Source organism: Megalops cyprinoides, chromosome 23 (genome assembly GCF_013368585.1).
Source record: "Megalops cyprinoides isolate fMegCyp1 chromosome 23, fMegCyp1.pri, whole genome shotgun sequence".
NCBI classification, from domain to species: Eukaryota; Metazoa; Chordata; class Actinopteri; order Elopiformes; family Megalopidae; genus Megalops; species Megalops cyprinoides.
Genome location: NC_050605.1, coordinates 18,377,594 through 18,403,720, shown reverse-complemented (window position 1 = coordinate 18,403,720; position 26,127 = coordinate 18,377,594). Strand labels below are relative to the sequence as shown.

At 41.5% G+C, this 26,127-nt stretch overlaps 1 protein-coding gene across 1 annotated transcript in view; it reads right to left on the bottom strand.

The window, feature by feature from the left end:
• Positions 1-18,371, bottom strand: part of LOC118770573 (CCR4-NOT transcription complex subunit 4-like) — a 31,799-nt gene extending 13,428 nt beyond the window's left edge. Inside the window, exons 1-6 of the mRNA XM_036518321.1 lie at positions 18,149-18,371; positions 6,003-6,222; positions 3,386-3,583; positions 1,009-1,095; positions 576-677; positions 71-196 (exon numbers count right to left, since the gene is read on the bottom strand). Of these exons, the coding sequence (XP_036374214.1) occupies positions 71-196; positions 576-677; positions 1,009-1,095; positions 3,386-3,583; positions 6,003-6,176 (687 nt within the window). The 5' untranslated portion in view covers positions 6,177-6,222; positions 18,149-18,371. The remainder of the gene's footprint in view (positions 1-70; positions 197-575; positions 678-1,008; positions 1,096-3,385; positions 3,584-6,002; positions 6,223-18,148) is intronic.
• Positions 18,372-26,127: the final 7,756 nt, after the last annotated feature.

Here is a 26,127-nt window from a genome sequence, read left to right as displayed (position 1 = left end):
TCACAGAGTCAACCAGCACCGGAGGTGTTAAAGCGTTGAACTGAAAGAATAAATGAAGAAAAAAACGCACCTGCATCTCCTCTTTTGTGAAACTGGCTGCCTCGTCCCCCAGCTCGTGTAGATACATGCAGTCTGGCTTGGGGCACTGCATGCTTTTTAGAAAGTAACTGCAGTATTTTGTTGTACCTAAAGATGCCTGGAGCACAAACAAAAGGAAACTTTTTCGCAGGAGGTCAAACCGCCAGACAACATGCAGTGACATCAACAGCAGGACAGCATGTGGCTCCACACAAATCAGACCCAAACAAATTACAACCGAAAAAGGAATTTCTACAATGTGAATGAATCCCATCTGGAGGCTGCATTTTCCTCAGCCGATTCACTTTGTGTTATACATAAAGCGACTGTAGCAAACCCGTCCTCTCTGCTCTATTGACGGTCAACTTAAAACTGCAAAGCAAATTTGATTCCGCATGTTAATGAGGTTATGCGTAATGAAGTCATAAATTACCAGTGCAGTGTCTTTCCATGCCTCTGTAGCACTTAATCATTTTACTGGTTCTCCTTTCACTTACTTTAAGTGTCCTACCATCGACTACTACATTGTTGACACATTGTATAGCTCTAAGGGCATCTTCAGATCGTAGGTAGGTGACGTAGGCACTGGCACTAGGACCCTGGGGGCGACAGAAGGGCAAAATCAGGTCAGCCATCAGGATATGCCAAGCTCTTCACAAAGTAAAATGCCTACCATGCATAACTATACCTTCATTTAGGTATGTTGCGTGTGGTGTGTTAAACATGGATGTAGCCAAACCTCTCACAACAGACTGCATTACTATGACTAAAACACTGTATGCCTGAATTATATTCGGATGAACTTCTGTGTTAACATTATATGAGGAAAATATGATAAAAATGATAAAATATAATGTGATGACTGTGGGTAAGACAATGGTGTTACTTTTCACAACCCTGTCAATCACAGCGGGAGGTCCGGCCCCTTACCTGTGAGCCCGCATATGAAGTGCTGTTGTTGATGACCACTTTATGGATTTTCCCAAACTTCCCAAAGTACTCTGGCCTCTTTAGAACCTGGGATGCGAGAGAGAGCACAGGGGTCAGACAGCGTGATGCTGGCAGTCACACCTGCCGCTGCTTTCAGCCGACACACTGCTCAAAAAGGGTTTGAAATGACAGGTACTCAACGGGAAAATACACCTTTCCACCTGACCAAATCCTGATGGCTTCAGGTTGGTCAAGGGCTGATTATTCATGAAACAAGAACATTACAGACAAATCAAAGGCTGCCAGGGAATGTTTTACAAATGAAATTCAAAGGGGAATTTTGGTAATGGGCCAAATTAAAATGGCAGGGTGATACACTCAGGGCTGGGTTTTAGCTGGTGCCAAAGCTTTTCACAGTAGAGCTGATAGGAAGAGAAGCCAAGGTTTGTCAGCTGAAGCTGCTTAGTTCCCATACTGTTTAAATATCCCAGAGAAACTGCAAAGCATGTACCATTACCAAGAAAATCTCTCAATCTCCATATCTACATGCACGTTTATCATTTTTCATATACTCTGAAAGCGTAACCTTCAGCTCATTTCTGGTTTTGAAAACTGTACAAAATTCACACAGAGCTGGCTGCCAGTGGTTAAATGTACTGATGTAAATACAGGCAGTCCTTGCTATCAATTAATGCTGCCTGCTTCAATGTGTAAATTTCTTTCACATTACAACACACAAACATATGACTCCTATGATCAAGTTACTCTTATGTTATCCTTATGAGAGACTCTTGCGGTAAAACACTGTTCTGCTCCTCTTTAACTTAAAATAGCATCAGAACTATATTCTTTTCCTTTCTAAGATACACAACTACATAAAGGTCAAAATGCACCCTAAAATTCTCCTAAGAGGTATACTTTAATATAACTGTGGGAGCGTTCTCTACCAAAACAGACACATTAGGCATCATTATGCACATTACATTAAGTATCAACACAATGGCTCAATATGGCTCCAACAATTACTGTTGAGATTACAGGGATGCTAATGATAAGATGCTGCCATTCAGATGCAAATGACAGGAAAGAAAAGCATGCAGAAAACAGAGGATAGTTAGAAGCTGTGTATCTGCAGGCTTTGGAGGATGGCTCTGTGGGCGGCGGCCTCCCGCTGGGTTCCAGTGGGGTACTCTGAGATTCCAGTCAGCCTTACGGTGTGGCACTGGCCTGTTTGTCTCTCGAGGGATGCTGGCACTCATACGCTGACGACGGAAAGACTAATGTTTCTGTCAAAAGCATGACTAGCGTGTAAACTGCGGTCTCACATAATCCCGAACACGTAGCAAGCAAGTCAAAGCAAAAGCGGGGAGGAATGTGTCCACAACTAAAAACGAACCGTTAAAACAAAAACACTTAATGTGCTCAGTTTCAAACGTTTCATCGGCTTTGTGCTCCGATCTCATTCGCAAAACGCGAAACACGAGACTGTTCAGGAGGCCAGAAAATGAATGATTTGTTATTTGTGGTGCGTGACGTCATTTGCAGTGACATGGAGCGCGGCACCGGCACCGTGCCCTCACGCAGGCCACCGTGTTCAACCTCAACGAGGCCTAACGAACCTCAACGAACCCTAAAAGGCAAGCAAGAACTCTCTGCAAAAACAGTCTTCTGTTCAGACGATTCACATATTTATTCTGATGAAATTCAAAGGCACCTGGGGGTAACAAGGCCAAAGGTTTGACACTGAATTGGGATTAACTGGCAAAAAAAAGGGGTAAAACTCCAAAGAAGCAATAATGGGAAATGAAGTCCGGAGCAAATTCCTAATATTTATTAAATAAAATTATAGACTACACCTCCCACTGGCACTGCTGCCAGGCACTGTGCCATGTTTCACCCACTGGACTTGCTCCAAACCCTCAGAAACCCTGTGCATACTGAATACATCACGCAACACTGAGCCTGCTAACAGCTTCATCGAGAGCGCCCTGGTAACGGAGGCCTGGATGCTTTTCTGCGTTTTGATTAAAATGCCTCTTCAAATTCCTGCGGAAACTAAAAAACAACAGGTTCTTCTGAAGACCAGGTAAACGAACTAGAGCTAAAAGAACACCTGAAGACGTTCTCTGAGAAAATGACCGGTTTACAGACACCGTACGACATGCACATCTAATCAGCGCTCGAGATGAACTTCTAATTTTGTCAGTCCCCATATGAACATGTAGTAAATGAACCAAAGAGCAGACATCAAGTCAACAGGCCTTATAAGGCTGGGTCACAAATTCTCGGTAGGGTCCGACCAAACGCTTTCACAGGGTTTCTTTCTGATCCCAGCGAGCGGCCCAGGGAGCGTTTGCAAGGGCGGGGGGGGTCTCACCTCGGGGTCGGCCAGCCTCTGCGACAGCCCCACCACGAACACCAGGTTCCTCTGCACCACGCGCACGCTGGCCAGGTGCTTGCGGTTCTCCGTCATCTTCTGCTTGCGCTCGTTCTGCTTCTGCTTCTTCTCGTTCTTTATCCTCTGCAGCTCCTCCTGGGAGAGAGGCTTGTACACTGCCGGGTCTTCTGGGTAAGGCTGCGCCACAGGGAAGGAAGGCGACCCGCGTTAGAGGCGCGGACTCCGGGAGGGGGGCCATGGCTCCGGCTAACACCACGCCACACCACTGCCGCACCACTTCTGCTATGTGATAAAATTACTGCACCATTTCAGCAGCGCTTCATCACGTTTGACTAGCCAGAATTCTGAGGGAAAACGTGCACAGTGGAAGTTTAAAGCGCTGAACTCATTCCATGAGTGTTCAGCGTCCAGGTTCCCCCACTCATCTTTTATGGTAGTAGCTCTCAAAGTCTGCTACCATATCAATTAGGGGTAGGGGATATGGTGGTTTTTATGTAGTCGCCAATACCATTTCACAACACCCTTTTCCTGCAAACCACGGCACTTGCCCTTCAAACTTTTCTGAAAAGCTATTCCAGGTATGATTGCTAACCAGCTAATATGCTGTTAATATATAATACTTAGCTGTAATTATATTTCAACCGACGGTGATGGATTGTGTTACTAAAAGGAAGCCGAACCGCTGTAAACTGAATGGTGACAGGCAGGTGACGGGGGTATAATAATTTCCACCGCAACATTTTTAATTACCTATAATCACTTGCTACCCAGAATCATATGACACCAGTATTAGCCAAACTGAAGCATGTATAAGCTAGCTGAGGCTGAGTGAGAGAGGTACCAGAGAGGCCACTTTTGTTTTGTTTTCTTTTTTTTTTTTTTTTAAACTTACAAAACATTTGATTAGATCCATTGTTTCTAATGGTCTAATTTGTTATCCAGCCTAACAGTCCTGGATACAGCACCGGTACACTAAATTCATACATCATTTTAATATAACTATTAGTGCATAGAGTGCAGTCTCAAAAAATAAATCCACAGTTGGCTGAACTCAAGGCTGGCTACTTAACTGCATAATGTAAGAAGAGACCTCATTTCACAACAAGTTTTACTGACTACATAAATTTGCTTCGTGCCTAACACATCCTAGCTGTGCCAATAATAAGGATATCCATAACATAACTTGCCAGCAGGTTGCAAGCCAGGGAAATATTGTCATTAAGTGGCCACAAGACAAAAGACCTGACCAACGACTGGCAAGCATCAGTTGAGAGCAAGAAACAAAGGAGTATTGCCTTGTCTGTTAGAGACTAAATGTGTGCACTACCTGGTGAACCCCCCCGATAGAAAAACAGACGCACTTCCAGGACATGGACTCTTGTCTCAGTAGCTAATTATGCTGTAAATAGAAATGTACAAAGCAATGTTTACAACAAAGACCAGTCAGGAGCTCCTGTAGTAAGCCAGCAACTGACACTGTAACATTAAGAAATAAAGACTTCTCAAAAGCCAACTTTGTTAGCTATCTCCCTCACTGGCTTGCTACCTCGTAAATCTAGCAGCATAGCTAGATAATGTTTGGAACATTACCATAGCAACAGTACTGTGACAAACTAGGTAACTACTTTCTTTGGCAGAATGATGTTTCATGTAATCAAAACTTTACATTTGGCCTCTCCAAGTACTTAAGTAACTAAGTAGCCAACCTGTAGTTCAGCCAGCTATGGATCTGTTTTATAAAGCTGTACAGCACTCAAAGCCCTGGTCTCTTCTTGTCCAAAACATCCCCTCGCCGTGCCAATATGCACAATGTACGACGGGCTCTTGTCCTGTATTGCTTTATTCGCTTTCACTAAGAAGCACTGAGGGAAGCAGGAAAACTGCTGTGGTCCCCGGGGAGATACTCATTCCAAAAAAGGGTTCAACCTCCGTGATTTGGAACAGATTCAGACTCAAGTGATCTGACATAAGCCACTGCCACCAGCAGGCATAGGAGCATGACCCTCCCATGGTAGAGCTTTTTTCCCCTGTATCACCCACCCTTAATAGCAATATTAAAGAGCTTGATCAAATCTGGCACAATATTAATATCATCTAATACTGAATCACTTTTGTAAGTCGCTTTGGATAAAAGCGTCTGCTAAATAAATAAATGTAAATGTAAATGTAAATGAATATTAACACCCCTGTCCTGAGAACACAGAGGGACAGTCTACAGCTGATGTGGTGCTTTGTCAGCATTGGGGAGCAGGAAACGGAACGGCTCTGACTTTGATGATGTTGCCTCTCCCACATTAAAAGTTAATTTTACCTTCATTACCAGCGTGAATCCCTGCTGCGAATAATAATCTGTTTTGGTAAGGTATGTACTGGATGTTTACAGTTAGTTACTACAGCGTGCCATTGTTTATAACTTTGTAAATATTTAGCTGTCACGTCAACAGGAAAGGCCGGAGAGACACACTCACTGGTCTGCTGAAGCGGTGAACTAGAAAATACCACCTTTAAGTAAGTGCTACTGGCTGTAAACGTAAAGAACACGCCCAGAACAGTGGTGTTCATTCACAGCCCGACACCGGTGTCGTAGGGGCGGTACCTTCCGGCAGGCGGGGCACAGCCCGTTCTCGTCTGTGCGGATTCGGTGCCAGCAGAAGCGGCAGATCTGGTAGCCGCAGGTGCAGGGGAAGAAGTTGATGTCGTCGATCTCCAGGGGCTCCATGCAGAGGGGGCACTCCATGGGGTCATCCTTCACCTCGGGGCTGCGGGACATCCTACGGCGTGGCAAGGGGCGGGCTTTCTCACGGGGCGTGGCAGGGCTGGGGGACGGGACAGAGAGGGTGAAGTTAGAGCGTTTCCGCTAGCGCCTGGACACCGACTGGCCGCTACAAAGCTCCGGCTTTTCCTCAGCCTGACCACAACGCAGGCTGCTCTTGTCAACGTGTGATGAATCTAAACATGGGTTCCTTTTTTTCCTTTCTTACACAATATAGTGATTTCAGCCAAGGAAGGAAATCTGGGACAAAAGTCTCAATAAATTTCAAACTTTTCTGTTACTACTTTTTCTAATAAACAGAACTTTAATATATTTTATTAATATATTTATTAATTTAAACATGAGACAAAAAGAACTGAAACCCTTACTGCGGAAAAGAAACGATGAAGGACACGTAGCATTGTCAACTGAGGAAACATTTGAGGAAACGGAACCTTAATTATTAAATGAAATGAAAAAATGTTTGAGGAAACAGAAAAATGTTGTTCTCTTCTTTTAAACTTTCCTTTGCCGACTTTCACATTCCTATTCCTCATCTGACAGCTTCCTTCCATACTCTGCATCTGTCGAAAAACCAATTAAAAAAGGAACACTTGCTAAAATTTGCTAAACCAGGACAAGGCCGAAGTGTACTGCTGTTAGACTGAATGCAGCCCTTACTGAGTCATCAGAACACATGGGCCTCGGCAGCAGCTCCAAGGACAAAGCAATTCCAACGTCACCTGTGATACAGCAGACAGAACCAAAAAGCTCAATGCTCTTAAATATAAGGGTGAACAAATTTCAACACCAACATACATATTTCTGATTTCCCTTTGGAGCTGCTAACCACAAGGCAACCTGCACAAGTTTGTTTTGTTTTAATCTGTAATTTTCATTTAAGACTATATCACACAATATAGCAATTCCTGGGCCGTGTCCGTACATGGTTTAAGTCTACTGATGCTTTTATGGCAAAAATGGATACAACTGCCCCACACCTTACACCCATAGCCCGCTGCCCAGAACTAATCTGGTAGAACTGCAGTGGTATGCAGGGTGGGCCTATTGCTGATGGATTTCACCAAAACTGGCTGGCAAGCTTCACCAAAACGCTCAGAGTACAGTTCCATGTTTCGACAGTGCAAACAGCTTTTCCCCTGTAAAAATTCAACGGCAAGCCATGCAAGCGTCCCAGAACGCATACATCTGCCAACGGAATGAATGCCCGGTGATGACAAGAGGATCAGAGGAGGTGACTGATGCTAGTGGATGGAGTCCAGAAGATGTAGGCAATATGATGCAAATCAGTGCATCAACCCGACCCACACACTCCAAAGAAAGGTCGAACTATGACTGTGAGCCAATCCAGACTAATGACACGGCATAAGAACGCACAAAGCCTCGGGCTATTTTGCTTCCGATCCTGATATGACGTCTCTGAAAGAGGGAAAAAAAAAAATTACACGTGTAGAGGTACTTTTAGTCACCGATCTCGATTCATAAATAATCGGCGCTCTTAAAAGGCTGATTAATTCTCTTCGCACTCGTTGAAACAGTGGGTGTGCGGCAATTTGGCTCCGCTTCATCAAGCGCTCATTCAGCCCCCCCACGCGAGAGCCCAGGCCTGAAATGAGGTAACTAAGACAGTGGGGGAGCACGGAGTCACTGTGCTGTGTGAGACAAAAACGTGTCTTCAGAGCTGGCCTTTAATTGGGGCAGGGGAATGGGTAATTCAAGGTAACTTTAGTTAATGCTTGGGTAGGCACTCAGATTATGGCCACTGAAAATGGGTAGCACAATTTCCCCCATGTCTATTTTTGTCTCAATAGACACCGCTGCACATCAGAAAAAGATAGATAAGACCTAAAGTGCCATTTTGAATACCTTAAGCACTCGCTCATTGTGCAATGATAGTCTGAAGGGTTTAATTTTTGACAAGTCTGCTGCAGTTATTAAACCAAGGCAGCACGGACCATAGATTAAATGCTATAAAATGCAGATGATTTCAAAAAGTATATAAAAAAAAACCAAGAGTGTGGTCAATCACGTTAAACTGCTATTACTGAAAAGGAGCCTAGAGCTGCCACTCGGCCTCACTGAAGCCTGATTTCATGTGCGGTTATGTCTCCACTCCCTCTCCCACTGTGGAAACCCAAACACAGAGAAACTCAGGATAACGGCCTGTCTGCTCTTTCCATTGTTTGCTTTAAAGGGGTGGCGAGGTTAACTCAGGGCAATAGGCCTCGTTTTTTCCATTGCCAAGAGTGGACAGCACAGCGGAGATATCAGTGTACAAATTTCACACTGTGTGGGAGTTTTTTTTAAAAAATAAATAAAAATAGCCACCATTTCTTCACCTCCCACCAAGCTGGCTAGTTAGTTAAGTGGTGAGAAGTTGTGCACACCATCAAAGGGAGCAAATCTGCGTGCAGCCAACTCCAGCTGGGCTTCTGCACTGCACTTCTATTGTAGGAACGCTTCCATCTGAGCAGCACACTGTTTCAGAACAGCAAAAAGCAGGGTTTTACTAACTGCTGATCCATAGATCCTGGTCCTATGGTTCAAACTGGTTAAATGGTTAATAACACCCTCCCATGGTTCCAACTAGTTAAGCGGTAAATACCACCTGAACACACACACACACACACACCACCCTGGAGGACAAAGCCTCCACAAGGGAAGTGCCAGGAGGGGAAGGGTGCCGGCTAAAAATACCCCGTCCCCTGAACGGTTTGGGAGGAGGGGCCGGCCCTCATTCTCTCTTTAAAGGGAAGCACAGACGGCACAAGATAGCCACTGGCTCTTCCCCACGCCTGGTCTCCATTCAGCGCTATTGGTCCTTCCTCCACCCAGCCGAGAGGTCAGAGAGGCAAAGCCCCGCCCCAAGGTTGGGGTCCTTTTTTAGGAAACATGCAAAAAGGGCTACTAGGGGGCAGTGGCGTTTTCACAACTGCTGTGTTAATACACAGCATCTGATACTAACTTTTTACAAACTTTACAGATCAGCCCAACCACATTTACATTCACCTACAAATACAAGAATGAATAATGTAAGCAGGTCAATCTTATTGGCTTGCTGATGTGTTCATCATTCATTTATGCATTTTCTTCCTCCATTTGTCACTTGTTAAAATGTTAATGAGCGCTGTCAATCAAAACTGAAGTTCCAGCGCCAGCGTGCAGAGACGCAGTGTTCAGCTGTATCTTCCCAAACAGAAAAGCAACACTCCGCTACCATCAGTTTGCTCAAGATGGGTTCATTCCTCAGTGCCACAGGTTGCTCTGTGTCCCTGGATTTAAGCAGCAGTTAAAGGATTCATGGAAAGTTTCAGGGAGAAACATTTTTACAGCAGACTCTAGAAAACCCAGCCAAATATACACTGATGTAGTAAGATCTGGAAAAAGAAAGTTGTTCAAAAACACCCACATGCCATTTATTGAACAGTTGAGTTCCTACTGTCATATATCTAACAGAAAGCATGTAGTGTTACAAACATTATAATAAAATTGCATAACATTCTCCATTATTTCCTTTTCATTAACTGCTTATAAATGAACTAATATGGCATTAGATTCACAGCTTTCCTGCAGCCCACAAATTGGGAGCCACTGGGGAAATTTAGAAGCAACAGCACACAAGCTTGAAGAGCTAAGTATCTGTCACTGTTTCAAGTAGGTTGTTCATCCCCGATTACTGTTCACATGCCTGCTGGCAAACAGTCACACAAAGGCATGTGATGGGAGTGATAGCTTGGCCGAGATGAAACCATCCGGTCTATAATGCCACCGGCTGCACACTCTGCCCATTCGCTGCACCAGGACTACTGGAGCTACACCCACCAAACAGACGGCGGTTTGGCAAAGCTTTCCCGTGCCGGTGAACTGGTTAAACAGTAAATCAATGTGCCGATTATCTGCTGTGCAGTGTTTCGGTGCTGCTCAACACCAGAGACCATCTGCAAAGGGAGTGCATACTTACACGACAGGGGTTCATACAAGTGACTGACCTTTGACCTAGCATATAACGGAATGCACAAATTCAGCTCTTCTGGAGGAAATCTGGTTAGCTTAAGTGCTGGGCTGTGGTGCAAGAGGAGTTTTGAGACCACGGCCCTCTTGTTGGGTCAAAATTGTTTGTACTTTTCTGTCACGGTGTTTTATTTTCTGTAGGGTTATGGGCTATGGTATGCTGTGCTATGAAGAATGCAAATAGTGCTTATTCAACATGGCAGCCTAACACTTAGCATTATTTTTTTTTTTTTTTAATTAGAGGCATAACTCTGTTTAACAACTGCATATGAATACATGAAATTACATAAACACTCTTCGGATATTTCACGTTTTGAAATTCCAATTCCACAGCCAACTACAGATCAAAACAAAATTCCAGGACAAGCAAATGCTGACGTTATTCAATTGACTAGGAGATTACAAAAAAAAAAAAAAACAATAGTAAGCAGCAATTGTGTGCACCTCTAGAAATGATTTTGAATTCCTGAATTAGAGTTATAAGACAAAGCTTTCCACAGTCTATTGGCTGTAAATGCATATAAGACTGCAGCCTAGTGCTGGTCCACTCCACATAAGACACATTCAGAGCATGAAGCAAGAACCAGCTGAAGGAGGGCGTACTCCCCATAAGACTAACACTTTTCCCTGTCTGAGTGTACACACACACACACACACACACACACACACACACACCTCTTCCCCTCTCCACAAAAAACTGACCGTGCAGGTTTGTTGACCCGTTTCTGGCTGGACCCTGTCTAACCAGCAGCGCTGCACAGGGACTCCCAGAGGGACCAATGGTAATTCTGTGTGAAACAGTACCGACCCTTACACGGCCTCTGAGGTCTTCTTCAAGGTCTGCACATGCATTAGTAATGTGGAGATCATTACCACAGGGTGTCTATTGCTGGTATAAACCAGCCCTTGAAGAGATCAGAGGATTTGTCCTTGTGCAATAATACAGAAAATTTTCCACAACATACAAGGTAAAAGTAAATTTCCTCCATCCGGCTCGACCAGCTTCTTCATTGTTAAAGATTACTGATATTCTTATGAAGTGACGGAAGCAAGCCCCGGCAAATGCAGACCCTTTAAAAGGGAGGCCTTACCATGCGTCTGAGGACGGCACTGGTATGGCTTCACATGTGCGTATTACATCTGCAAAGTAAATTCACAGGCATCTAAAAAGAGCAAATGTAAAGTGTACTGGCAATCATATTCTCATGTTGAATAGCTTTGATAATCTCCTCACCCAGTAACTGCAGTCTCAAATTTGCTGATGTATATGTACATATTTGAAGGTTAAAGGTTGCTGAAAATGACTGCATATTCATTTTTCAGGGCACACAAACATTAATTATATAACACCAAACTGTAAATGCATCGTACATTACCTTAAAGGATGCCTAGGGTGCACATTAACATGGACAATTGAAGTAGTCAGTTTTCAAAAATATCATAAAAAATCAATTACAATGCGAATTGGAAAAGTTGGCTACGTATGAATCTCTTCAGAGCAAACCTCAGGGAAAATCCGTAAGGCTCATGCCAAAGTCAGTCTCACTTCACACAGAATGACCCCGTAGTGTTTCTGTAAGACTGGACCAATGTCTCTGCAAATTATATACCGGGGAGAGGGCCTCAGTGGGCCAGTGAACCTTTCTGCTGACACTAAGGAACCACGACCTGATGCGGAGCAGTTAGAGCCGGTCCACACTTCATTATTCATTGTTACAAAAGGGGTGATAGGACAAATCAGACCTTAAAATTATTTAAGATTTTAAGAATTAAGTCCATATTAAAAAGCATTTATCCTAAATCATGATCATCACAGTGGCCAACTACCTGAACAGGTTTCACCTGCAAGGTTTTCCAGGTAGGCACTTTTATTGTTAAACATCAACTTAACAACTCCCACTGTCTGACAAAGAAATTACCACTGGTTTAAAAAAAAACAGCTTGTTGGTTTTGTATTGCTGTTAGATTTCACATGTGTTAAAAACAAAAAGCTGGAAATTCCCTGGTGGCATATTATAAAGCCAAGCGACGGGGCCATTACAGAGTGCATGAGGAATAGATAGAGTGCCCTCACAACTGCTCTGCTACACAGACTCAGGAAGTACATCTTACAACTCGTTTTCTTCATCAGGGTTCAATCAGTGGCAGACGATTTAAAAAGTGAGTCATATGTTTCTCAAATTAATCAGAAATGTGTGTAGCTTTAGACTGTCTAATCTAATATTTCAAGGAAATGTTTCTCCTGCTGGCTCGCAAATAAAGCATACGAGAAAGGCAATAAATAATAAATCAAACAAACGTCAGTATGGGTCAGGGGAGGAAAATAACAGCTTGCGTCATCTTATGCACTTGTCCATTCTTTGCCATTTCTACTCAGGCTTCTTCACTTCCCAACAGCCTGGTTTCCGGTACCTTACCTCAGCGTACAGGCTAAGAGAAACACATGACTCGCACGTAAAGGGGTTTCCACTGATATACATCTGGGAAATGTAGTTCCTTAGAGCAGATACTCGTGTTTATTTTCAAGAGAAAGCCAAGTTAACTGACACTGCAAGGCGACTGTAGGTATAAATCTATAAATCACAGGATGAAACACCTCAGCTGACAGAAACATTCATAATATGACATTTATACATTGACATTTATTCATTTGGCAGACGCTGTTATCCAAAGCGACTTACAAGTGAAGCTGGGTACAACACAAGCGAAAGCCGTACACGGCGTCACAATATTGGAAGTGTTGCATGACCAAGTTTCAACAGTTTACCAGACAAGGTACAAGGCAGTATAAAATTATACAGCCTGTCTTATATAGACAAATAAAAGCAACTGGAAGACCAGTTCAACACTTTTACACATTTATATGTTTTTAGAAGTAAAAATGAACAAACACCTCACAGTTAAAAAAAAATATAGGGAAATCAGCAAAGGGGAGAAACTAGTTAATACGTGTATATGTAACTTAGTTGTTGATAATGTGAACCCTGAATAAAAACAACTCATGATGCTATGTATTCAACCTTTTTTGACCGATTCACATGGAAAACACATAGTTTACTTCTTTCATCTGAAGTGCTCAAACTGACAAAATGTCATGCTTTCCTGGGGAGCAAGGAACCATGTCCCAAAGACAACCCTGATGATACACCTTGAAAATAAAGAACAGAACCCTGTCAAGCCTATCTATCGCTAGTCACAGTCTAAACAAATGGTTACCTGTGACGGAACAGACAAGAGGGATCCCAAGAACCGAACAACAAAGGCATACACACACCGTCAACATTCAGGGAGCCCGTGTGTAAAGCCCGTTTGCATTCCTCTTGCTTCTAATGTGTCAAGTGCCACTCAAGGTTACGGCAGGTATCCCAGTGACTCCCCACCGGAGGTCACATACTTGCAAATACAACACCGCATAATCTGATTACTCAGCGTGGCGCTTCCGCTAGGACAGGATCACAACAATCCATACCGCCTTATTCACTCTTGCCTTTTTATCAGTTCTCTTCCTGTTAACACGGCTGCTGGACAGCACCGTGCATCTACTGTACTGTTATTTCTTTTCATGACTCAAAGGGATATTCCACACTAAAAGTCCCCTCACCAATATACAAAACGCCACCAAAGTGAGTCAGCGCAAATAGCCTGATAAATCGGTTTCGCTGTAAAGGTGTGGATTTCACCAGTTCATCATTATTACATTGGTTGCAGGTACGGAACGTACCTAGCGTATACCACAGCATATCAATACAGGAGGGGCGTTTGTTGAGTACATCCAATGAAAAGTTTGGTTTAGGGCTTCAGTTAGACTGACTTCAGCAAGCTCAAACAGTGGATGGAAGGATTTCTATGCACAAATTACCTGTAAATAACTCCAATAACAAAAATCTTTAAAACAGACTGGACTGTACACTGCCACAGCCATTTGAGGTATAGGAAGTCATTATTGATACCATCTATTCATATGCCACTGCACAGAAAATTAAGACATTAAAGGTCTTTCTGACTGCAGACAGACATCTGAAAATCTCCAGTGGTGGCCTTTATATGACTCAACTGTATTTTTTTTTATTGCGAACAAAACAACAAACAATAATGGCAATACATAATACAAGAGGTGAGAGTATACGGCCCACTTTTAAGTCTACCTCCAGACACGGAGATACGCTGCATCGTCAGTAGCTCCATTAACTTCCTGAACGAAAGCTAAAGTGGATGAATGTGCTGTACCAGCGGTGGCTCCTGTCCCTGGTTACTAACATATGAATCAGCTTTGTGTGCACTCATCTCAGATCACAACATTTCACAAAAAACCATTGCCATTGCAGAAACCAGAAAGCTGGGCTTGGCCCTTCCTTGCCATGCAGCCTTCTGTAAACAACCATGAGTCTTCCAGGCTATCAGTAAGCCTTCCCTACGTGATGACAACACATGTCATATTCTTGTTTGAAGACTGGGGGAAGAGTGAGTGAGAACATTTCAGATCACATCAATGCAAATTGGTCACATACAGATCATTCGATTCTCAAACCACTTTCTTTAAAAATATGCTGTACCACAGAGGCTTAAAAGCAATATCCTAATTCTAAGGAAGGCTGCTGAAGTCAAGTCCTTTGACGACCGCAATCAAGCAGATATGCAGCTCTCTTTAAACCAGTAACTCACTTGTACATGGGGAAGTGAAGCTACACTGGTTCACTAAATGCCACTGGATCACTCTCAGCTGATCCAGCACAAGGTGATGGGGGGGGGGGGGGGGGGGTACAACATTCTCACTGAGACTCCACCCACACTCCACATTTCACACTGGCTGTTCTTAAACCCAAGGGAAAGAAGCAACAGAACTCATCACACTTGAGGAAAATGCATTTGCATAAAAATTCAACAACCCAGACAGTACCAGTCAGTGGTAGTGCTGCAGGTCACCGAATTCTACTTCACACTTTGGAATTGCTCCCTTGAACTTGAACTTTTATAGCTGGGTTCATGGATACAAACGTAAATAATGCAGAATGTGAAAGCAGCGTAAGTGCATTGCTCCACAATAAGAAAGTCATGAAATGGTGGCACAGCCAGTGAAGGACATATTCCTTTGCAAATGACATCATGTCTTCCAGGAGTACAGCAGGAAACAGAAGGGACTATTCCAGCGGTCCTGAAAGAAGCTACCAGAGTCTAGCTAAAGCCACATACTAAGTACTTTTGCTCTCAAACCTACACCAGCCTGCTGTCCACTAACACAGTGTTCCATGTTAAATTTGCCACTGTGAACGTGGTATAGACAAAGGATAGTTGGTCCATTTGTGGCTAACTGCCTGGCAGGAGTGAAGACCTACAGACACTGAGGCATCCGGAGGGACCTGCAGAAGATGTGGCATTTTTACACAAGAATCTATCAGACTAGGTGCAACAGGTGGGCAACTTCAATATTTTCAATTAGACAAAGAAGCAGAAAAAAAGGAAGCTTTCTTGTCCCTAAAGTTCATCCCTGAGGCAATGTTATACTGTTGTGAGGGATGTTTCTGGAACTTCATGGCAGTATACCACAGACTTGTTACCTGAAGAAAGGTCATTACATAAACACTGGAAAATATACTGCAATAATGCGCTTTGATGTTAAAAAATAAGGGGTACAGATCATGAAGTTACTTTATAATAGATCTGGATTCATTTCCTAAGAGGACTCCTGATAAAACATTTTATCAGTCACCTCTAGTAACACCTTTGGAAGAACACATAAATATAATGGGTAAAATTAAAGTGCAGTCCTTCATTTGAAGCGTACTTCATCTGATAATGGATGAAGAAAGACAATGAAATATGGAACATGGATTCAGAGGAAAGACGGCCAAAACAAAAATGATTGGTGTCGGGGGGGGGGGGGGGCCAGAACCCCTACAACTGAACCAAGCTCTGACCCCATCCAGAATACACTGGCGCATTTCACATCCCATCCTCCAGAAACTATATCCTAATGATCTGGAAAAACGTCAAGGAAAGGCAACCATAATAATTCCAACACTGAGCTATGTCCTACTTCTTATATCACTTGAAAAAAAAATCTCTTTTGCCTGGAAGACAGACAACTTCTGATTCGGGGGTGTTATCATACACCGGCCAAGTCCGCCAGAATCGCTGCCTTCGGGAAAGTTGAGTGAACGCGCTATCACTACACTGGGGCCACATTTCCCAGATGGCCTTATCGGACTACAACAAATAACGCGTACATTGAAAATGTACAGAATCGGATCACCATTGGATCAATTCAGATGAAATACTTTGCCCAAGCGTTCAAAATAAGGCCAGATACACGCAGTTAGCCATCTAAGGTTGGCTAGTTACATAGGTACAGCACTAGCTACCAGGCTAGGATCCCTAGCTAAAAAGCTAATTAGCCAAATAAAGTCTGATAAAGCCAGTGTTCTGGTTAGCAAGATGCTTTTATATTGTAAGTTACAGACTACCCAGCAAGCAAGCTAACGTAGGTAAAACACACTCAGGCGATAAGCTATCTAGCTAGCTGGTTAAAAAACGTTAGCAACGTACCCTCAAGGCAGATCTTACTGACAACCAAGAAAGCGGCGTCAGATACGTGGGTCTTTTCACTTATCTCGTTAGCTAAATGTAGTCAAGCACAAACGGATAACTAGCCCGCTAGCTGTCTCAGTTGTGTTGTGTAGCATGCTACGTTATAAAGCAAACGTTGGCTCATCCATGAAATCAGCTGGCTAGTTTTAATGCAACCAGCTAGCTGTGTTAGTTTCAAATGAATCCCTCCAGGTTAGTCCATCTGGCGGATTGATTAGCTTCGTCCACATCAGCATAACGTAATGACTTGATGCAGCTAGGCAGCTATCCTGCTAACTAGGCTTCAACGAGGAAGAGGAAATACCAACCAGTTAGCTATTATTAGATAGATAAGGTTTGGCTGGTCTTTCCCCTACGTTTCAGAGAAACATTATCGTTTATAAGCTAAACACACGAACACGCTAGACCCAGACAAAATGTCAACTAAAATGAATATCCCATTATTGCCCACTACTGTTAGGCTGCCAGATAAACGTATTTTCATCGCGCCCCTGGCCAATGGCAGAGTAGCCATCATTAGCCGGCTAGCTTGCTAGCGTTTATCAAGTCAAGCACTTCTACCTAGTTAGCTCACCAACTTCTCACATCTAGTGTATGGTAAAGTAACCAACTACCCGGTTACTCCAGATCACTCTAGTTTAGCAGCTAACTAGACAGCCTGTCACTCAATTGATAATGTTAGCTAGCAAGCTATTTGCTTATTTCGCACTACGCAAGTGTTGGATGTTGATTTTTGTTAGCTAACGTTGTACTGCTACCTATATGGCCCAAGTTCATAGCCAGCTATCTAGCTGCTGTCGTTCATATCTGAGCGTAAAAAAACACTTGTCATACGAAAAAGCCGGTCAAGTTCATATGCCATACAGCCGACTATCTAGTTAACTAGTTAACTTGGCGAACTCTCTCAACACAATTGAACAGATAGTAAAAACAATGGCTAGCTAACGTTAGCCAACTAATATTGTTATGGCACGGATCTCTTTTTTTCCTGTCATTTCAAAAATTGAACATTTGTAACGTTAGTTAGCTTAGTAGCCTACCACAGGCGATGATCAGACGTTAAACAAGAATCACGCCAATACATGTCAGATAGGCAGTTAGCAATCCTGCTAACAAGGCGTTTTGCACTCGAGGTAGCGCGGCCTATAGCGCCCCGGCAAAGCCTGCGACTCTCCCTCCAAACTGGCTCCATCACAGCCAGGAGGCACTTCGACTCAGCCAACATTTTGACTTTTTCTCCTGCCTACAACTTGTGTCAAAGCGAAATGATGTGTTCTTAATTAAAATATGGATTTTTACGTACACAGAGAGGGAGCACCTGCTATCCCCCTTTATGATTGTAGTTTCTGGCGATAGTTTTGTGGGATACTCACCCTGTCTCTGCTGCTGGTATTCCTTCTCCACGGGATAGTCACACCAAATGGGGCTGGGGATTTATTATCTTTCTAAACCGCCAAGGTCTGTGTAAGCAGGCACTTTGAAATCTTCCTGTGTCTTGTTCTTTCAGGTCTGAAATGATTTGTTGATAAATTGCCTTGCCTTTTCTTTTTAGCCTCTGTGTGTTTAGTAGCAGCGCCTTCTAGCCACCATCTTACATTGAAATAGGGAGGAGGGAGGGTACAACTATTCACAACGCACTGAGCGTGCGCAGGTTGACGTCACTAAGGAATTATGGGTAACGTAGTGTCATTGAGGAAACATAATTTAATGGCATGAAACTGTTTGAAATTTAGATACACCATATAGTTTACAAATACGTTTAAATATTAATAAACAAATATACAAATTGTGCGACAATGTGACAACATCTTGAGATAGAAAGTCTACAATGTAATAGAAGTCCAACGTCTATTTTCAGATAAACTACAATTCCCGTGATGCTTTGTAGACCAGAGCTGTCGTTGCACTACAAACAGTGGGAAAACGGAAACAGTGACGACAGTGATGACGGTGGGAAATGTCGTCTGAGGATGACCTTCTACCCCTGAGGGAAAAGCAGCGTAATGACAAGTTGAATCGGAATATAATCTTTGATTAAAGATACAATCAAGTTGTGTGCCTGAAATAGATTTTGTTGTACTTGCCATACCTCTGTGTGATAAATCTTCGATTGGATCTCTTAGGTCTACTTTGATACATGAACTCACCTACATGAATGTGTGTGTTGACATTTCAGTACTTACCTTGGATCAAACCGTTCATAATCTCTGGAAAAACAGGTTAAAATATAGAAAGATCATCAAAAAAATAAAACAATTAAAATATGTTTTGATTTAATAAACATTGAATCAGTTTATGATTTACTTCCATAAATATTCTGAATAACAACACCCTGTGTGTGGATTGACATAAAAATAAGATCTGTTTTAATGATTTAAAAATACCAGAGTGTTGGTTTAAGAATAACATACCGTTTAAACAGTTAAAAATTATTCCATTTGTTCCCAAAACTTACAGCCAGGTAACAGTAGATGGAGACACATCCTCGAATTGGACGAAAATCCATCCTGGATGAAAATGTTTGCATTTCACACTGGGCAGATAGAGATACCGATGTTCAACAGATATAGTTGAACATCGGGTACAGGTAACTGCTGATCTATGTAATAAGTCAAGAAATAACTATTAATAACAAATATCAGAATTGAATGGGTTGCAAGTAATTTGAGAATCATAAAAAAGACAGCTCTAATGACATGGTAACAAAAAATTTCCAACATTGTAAACACTAACAGACCAGAATGTTTTCCTTGGTGAATGAAATATCGTTGTCAGAGGTCCAAAACATTCAGCAGAAAAAGGGTGGTGCTGCTGCGGTCCAGGTGGGAGATGACCACAGCCTAGACCAGAAACTGAGTTGAGTAAGTGGTGAGGAGGGGGTAGTTTCTTCATGCATTGTGTAGTTGTATAGCATTGCACCATAACTTTTACCATTACATGTGCTCAGTCATAGAATATGCCTGATTTGTACATAGAAATGAGTCTGTGGGTCACAAGCAGAGTTTGTAACTCTTGCCTGGTTTGCACACCCTCATTCTAATTTACACTTCACAGATTTGCTACCATTTCTAGGAATGCTTCATAAATTTGACCACAGGTTTGTTTAGCTAAGTGGGCCGAAAAACACTTCTGTTACAGCTGCTTCTTCTGTTCCAGCCAACTGTTTTGTTGCTTGATTGGACCTGAAACATTACATTTGCCACTGTTTGTGTTACTTAGTTCAATCTATCTGATTCAAAACCCTTAATTATTTTTTTTAAATGAAATTAATGTTTTTGAATGGCACAGATGAAAAAAAGTATATAAAATGCTATTTGGCTCATTAATATGGCTAACTGTGCACTTGTTATAAGGAGTACAGTTTTTTTGCAATGCAGAAAGCAAACATAACACCTGGATTGCATAGCAATTTTACAGGGCAAGTTTTTGACTTGGACAAGCAACCTCTCTGTGCTCAGTGGTGCACATAAGGAGATACCTATAAACAAACAGGACTAATATTTATTAAATTAGCTATTTATACATAATGTCCCCAATATGTAGCTGCTCTTTTGCAGGTTTTTCCACAAATGTAACCTAGTGGTAAGTGTTTACAAGTAACTCACCACATCAAGTCAACAAAAAATGCTTTCCTGTGATTTTGTTTTGTGTCTCATAGATGATGTCATGTTACTCAGCATATTAATACCTTACTCTGGAGAGGCTAGCCAACATTTCCCACAAAATGGTTTAATGAAGTCACTTTGTTAGACATCCAGCAATGGTAGGTAGGTGGTATGGAAAGTATTCTTAACCATAGTCCATCTATCCTGCAACACACAAATAGGTAAGGTCTAGTCCATGTGAAATGTGGACTAGTCCTAAGGTCTAGTTCACATTTCACATGACACATACAATATCATCAATATCATTTGACATCTGTGTCTTATCTGTGGAAGATGTCTTTCATGTAACTGCCGCAAAAGGACCAGTTATGTAGTCTTGTAGATTTGTGATCTGATACCAGTGGGGTATGGGCCTCTTAGGTCATGCAAAAGACTTAGTATGTATGGTCCTGTGGTGAACTACAACCTGCTCAGGCAGCCTATGCATATGCAAAATGACAGCACAGAATCCAGGATTAATTCAGACAAAACCTTCATATGGCAATTTATAAATCTATTTTAGCACAGTCTGATGAAAGAATGTTTAAACAAAAATAATTATGGGGAACAGTGTATATTCTTTTCTTCATGTGAAAGACTTGGAGCTGTGCTGTGGCTTGCAGGTGAGTAATCACACCCTTGTGGTAAGAAGAAGGAACTCTTCAGTCTTGTAGAATATCTGGATAACCTCCACAGCATGTGCCTAAACCACTGATTATCCCATTATAGCAACCTGGAGCAGTGCTCTGCATTTAGACAACTGTATAATAAGCCCTGGAATTCCAAACAAGAAACTGCTTAAAATGGTACCAAGCAGTCTGAATTACTTGGTATGCTTAGTGCCCAAAAGTAACATATCCAGGACCACTTCAATCAGTCCTGAAGCAAGCCTGCAATCCACTGAGAAAAAACAGGCAGAGATTTAGTAAGAATGTAATTTGATCTTGGGTATGAGCCCGAGAGGAAAAGGGAGATCGGAGTCTCTGTTACCTCAACAATTAATTGACAGCTAGGTGTTGAAATGCCTCTGAGGTAACAAGTGTGAATATTAATCATATTCAACCCGGATGTTTTGAGTGCTTTTCATTGCAATGGAATGACTGCTTCAAATAGCCAAGATGCAATAATGAGGTGTCTCTTTCAACAGCAACAGTTTAATTATGGGCAGGCATTTGGGGATGTGTTGCACATATGTGCACACAGACACACATGTACACACACAACCACCGTGAGCATATAGTTACTAACAATCACATTGTTATCAGAGTTGGTCCAAATGGATATTGAGACAAAGAGATTTCATTCACCCTGTAAAAGAAGATCTGGAGGAGAAATGCATTCTGTGTATTGCATGGGCTAACTAGTGTGACAATGAATGAGTTACATATTGGTAGCATCTTGATCCTTCATGTTAAAATAATGAATTCAAATATTCAGTCTCGCATTTCATTACAAATATCGATTATTTTATTAAATGAACAAATGAAATTTGAGCCTAACAGAACAAATTCAGTCTGTGTCTTCCCATACCAAAACATGTTAGGGAATCATTGAAAAGACAAAAATAATCATTGAATCAGGTCATGTCAGAATATGGATGATGGCAAAATATCTACACAGAGGTGAATTAGGCAAGACTAAATTAAAATAACTGAAACGAACAGACGACAGGATAAAATCTAGAACTTGAGTGCCATCTAGCGGGAAAAAAGATGTTTTCTCAACTTAAACATTTACAAATATGTTCAGACTGGACAGCACACGTCCATAGATCCAAGCCCTTTTATGCACTTTGCATGTATTGAAGCAAGACTCCAAACAGTAGGCTGCTCATATTAGCTAGAAGTCATTTAAGATTGGGAAATAGAAAATTTCTGATTTGCTATGGCAGTTGTCTTGGAATTAGGAGGCAGTTTTGAAGCTGGGGTTTCAATATGGTGAATCTGATCAATAATTAGATTTTAAAAACTATTTTAATTTAAACAGTGCAACTCTAGTAGTAACCGCATACCTGTACTTAATAAAAATTATGTTTCACTGGTTAGGTGAGGCTCATAAAAATGGCTGGTTGACTACAGTTCAATTGAACAATGTCTTAATTACAGACAGCAATTACGCCCTTGACTGTTTAATGCATTTGACTGAGGTAGATCAGCAAATAATCGATTCAAAGTGGATTGATATTAAAACATTCTGTTTTTGAAAGACAAGCTAAGGCTCTCCTTCACATTTACATTTGTTTGAAAAGGCAGCAATTGTTTGGAACACACATTTGTTAAAGCATGTCGATGTCTATAGATTTTGTTACATGGTAGCATAACGTGAATTAGATTTTCAGAAGTTAATCAAAAGCAGTTTGATTGGAAGCAAAGTAGTTATTGATAGTTATTGATTATTTCATAAATACTGTACGCCAAGCCAAACGGTTTTCATTTTGGTATCAATAAATCAGATTCTGAAGGAGGAAACAATCTTGAGCTAAATTTATTAAAATGAACAATGTAAAGGGTTCCAGTCAGATACATAAAACCCCGGAGGCCTCCTATTTTAAGGAATACTCTGTTTGAAGTTATCACCGATCTGAAAAACGCCCTACTGGGGTTTTAGTCTCAGATCCTCTGAACCGTGGTTAGCTACGGTCTTTAATAAATTAACACACTTGCGCGAATCCTAATCTCTCATGTTTTGATCATGTATTATCGCTTATCCTTTCACTTAAGGGGATTTTAATTGAAGAATTATTATAAATATCTGCCTATTTCTGAATATGTTATCCCCTGGGTCATTACGCGCACTGAGTATGTTCCCGTTCTCCATCATATATTTAAGGATCCTCTGTGAATGCAGAAGCACTTTCTACGCATTCCAAAACTAGAATAAAATGAATTGACTAATTGCATAGCTAATCCCATCAAGTGAAAATGCTGGTTATGTCCACCTACAGCAGGCAGACTTAACTCATTTTTTGCTGTCTTAAAAAAAACTTTGTTTCCATAATGATTTATAGCATCATTATCAATATCAATCAATCAATATCAACACAATAATTCTCAATCTAACAATGTATGACAAAATCAATGTTTGGATCAGTTGATTCACTGATAACAGTGGGAAAAATCTCTTATTATGTCTTTTATTATGAACTGACAGATAGCATAAATGGCACTTCAGATGTAAGTATGTAGTCAACAGCTGTTTCAGTTAGAGGGGGGCTTGGCTTGCGGAGATATGTTTTTGTGACATAATGTGAATGTTGTTACAGTCGGGTTGTGCTTTGTGGGGTGTTTATATATAGATGGCAGTTTGTTCCAGAAGTGGAGAGTTAAAACTAATATTTATTAGATATTATCTTGACTATGAGTGGAGAATACGGCATTGTTTCCAACTGTAAGCCTGCAGGAACCACTTTGATTCCATTTAAGCACCAAGTTAATTCAGTAATCAAGCGTGAAAATGCAGGCTGCTTTATTAATTATAATTGAATGAGAGTATGTGGCTGAGTATGATAGACTGTCCTTTTACCTTTGTTTAGATTTTGATTTCCTACACCAACAGCATTAGCATCAGGTGTTAGGATCTAAAACTGACATGCAGTTTATGGGTGCTCTCAGATCAAAACAACATTTTAAAAATCCTACTACACCATCTTCTCCTCCTTGCTTTTTTAATCAGCCTTGGAGTATCACACTCATGATGGTCTATATTGTAGGATCCATCCCAGACAGTGACTTTATCAGTAGAGGATTGCATTCAGACTGTTGCTCATGACACATACTTTGGGTTGCAGCCAGTTTTTGTGGGGCTTGGAGTGACTATCAGTATGGAGCAGCTGTCCCACTTTGAACCAGTCAATAAGATACCAGATTGAAGGAGTGAGGCAGGAGAAAATGTAGCACCTACTCTGAGAGACTTACTATTCTGATTCTGGCTCTCCGTGTTATGATATCTCTGCAATCTGGTCTCTCACATTGCAATGCCTGTATGCTTTTCTTGTACCTTTCCCATTTTGCTGAGTGATAAAGAACATTATGGATGGAAAAAATTCTAAAGCCACGCGATGCCTGGTGGGATGTACCACTTCTTGAGTGGGGGGTGTCCGTTTGAAAGCTGAAATAACTGACTGTTTTTTTTTTTTATTATTATTTTTTTTATTTTAGGAAAAGTGTATCTAAGCAAACAGAGAGATGTAACCCATTGCAGGCTTTAAACTGTGAGAATTTACTTTCCCATGTCATCTGCGAGCATGCTGGCATAATTTAATGACTGATATCTGCAAAAATGGCGGCAAATGCGCATCTATAAAGCTCAGCTCAGCTCGTAGGAAATTATGATGGTAAATGTTGTAGTGGGGAGCTTGTCCCTGTCAAAAAAAGAAAAAAAAAAAAAAAAGAAATAGAAATTGAATTATAGTTTCATTTTCCCATGTAACTGCTGTCCTGAGTGAAGGTCCTTCGCCAGTACGAAACAATCAACCTTAATGTTATTACAGCATAAATTATCTTATTGCTGGCAACATTAATAGATGACACACGTGTTACTGTTACATTCTTTGTCATTAGTGTCAGATCTGATGCTTCCCAGTGATCACTGATACCCACAATCTGTGTGGTAGCATGGATAAAAAAAGTGCATAGCAATTCAGTATCAATCACATGTACACACCACAATGAACTGACACAATTTATTTGCTGTTGCTAAATATGAGGAATCCATGTAAATATTTCACGTGACAGGTTTCAACCTGGACACCCGCATTTTGTGATCCAAATTAATGGGCACATAATACAATCCAGACTTTAAAAAATAAACAAACTCCATAAAAAGCTTAAACAGAATCATTAAAAAGGCATAATCGGTGAATTGCTAGCCAGGACTCTTTTACTGTACCTCTTCGGGGTGGGGGGGGGGGGGGGGGGGGGGGGGGCAATCACAGAGTACAGTTTTTACATCGTGACAAGTTTTTATGGCTCTCCGGTTATGCAATGCAATTTAACTGTTCTCTTCAGCTCAAAGCTGACAGTGGACAGTCGATGATAACTTTTAGCCCAATGTGTAAAATTAAAACAGCCGTGGTTAATATACAATATATCAAACGTTTTCCCTGTCAAATTAGGACGATATTGAATTGGTCAACGTGTGTTGCCAGCGGGATCGGAGTGGCGCTTATAATTAGAATATGCTAATCTTGGTATATCACTTTAAATTCCGAAAAGTAGAACTTTGTTGTAACTAAACGAGGAATTCGACTTTGATCAGGATTATTTCTTCAGGACTTTTTATCGCATTTAAAATGTTTTGAAAGGATATCAATCCCATCAACTCTCAGAAATAGGGCTTCGCATGCGCCAAGAGTCCTGTTTCAGCCACAACCACTCATTTATACGTACAATCAACATACAAATGCCGCTGGATTGATTCAGTTAAAGTGATTTAGCCTACTTTGTCTTACTACACGTGTGACTATCAGGAAGGAAAAACAACTGTCGGGCCTTTTTGATGCCAATATTTGCTCTCATATTACCTTTTAACTGAAATCTGTATTGCTTATCTGAGGTGAAGTAAATCATTTTTATACATGTGTTCCTGCATTACGAACAACTTAAGTGCCGTCTTGACACACAGGACTGTATCAAAAACGGATTTTGAATTCTCGCGCGTTCTAATACGAACCACTAGATATTAGGCCTACAACGAAGCAATAGAACAAA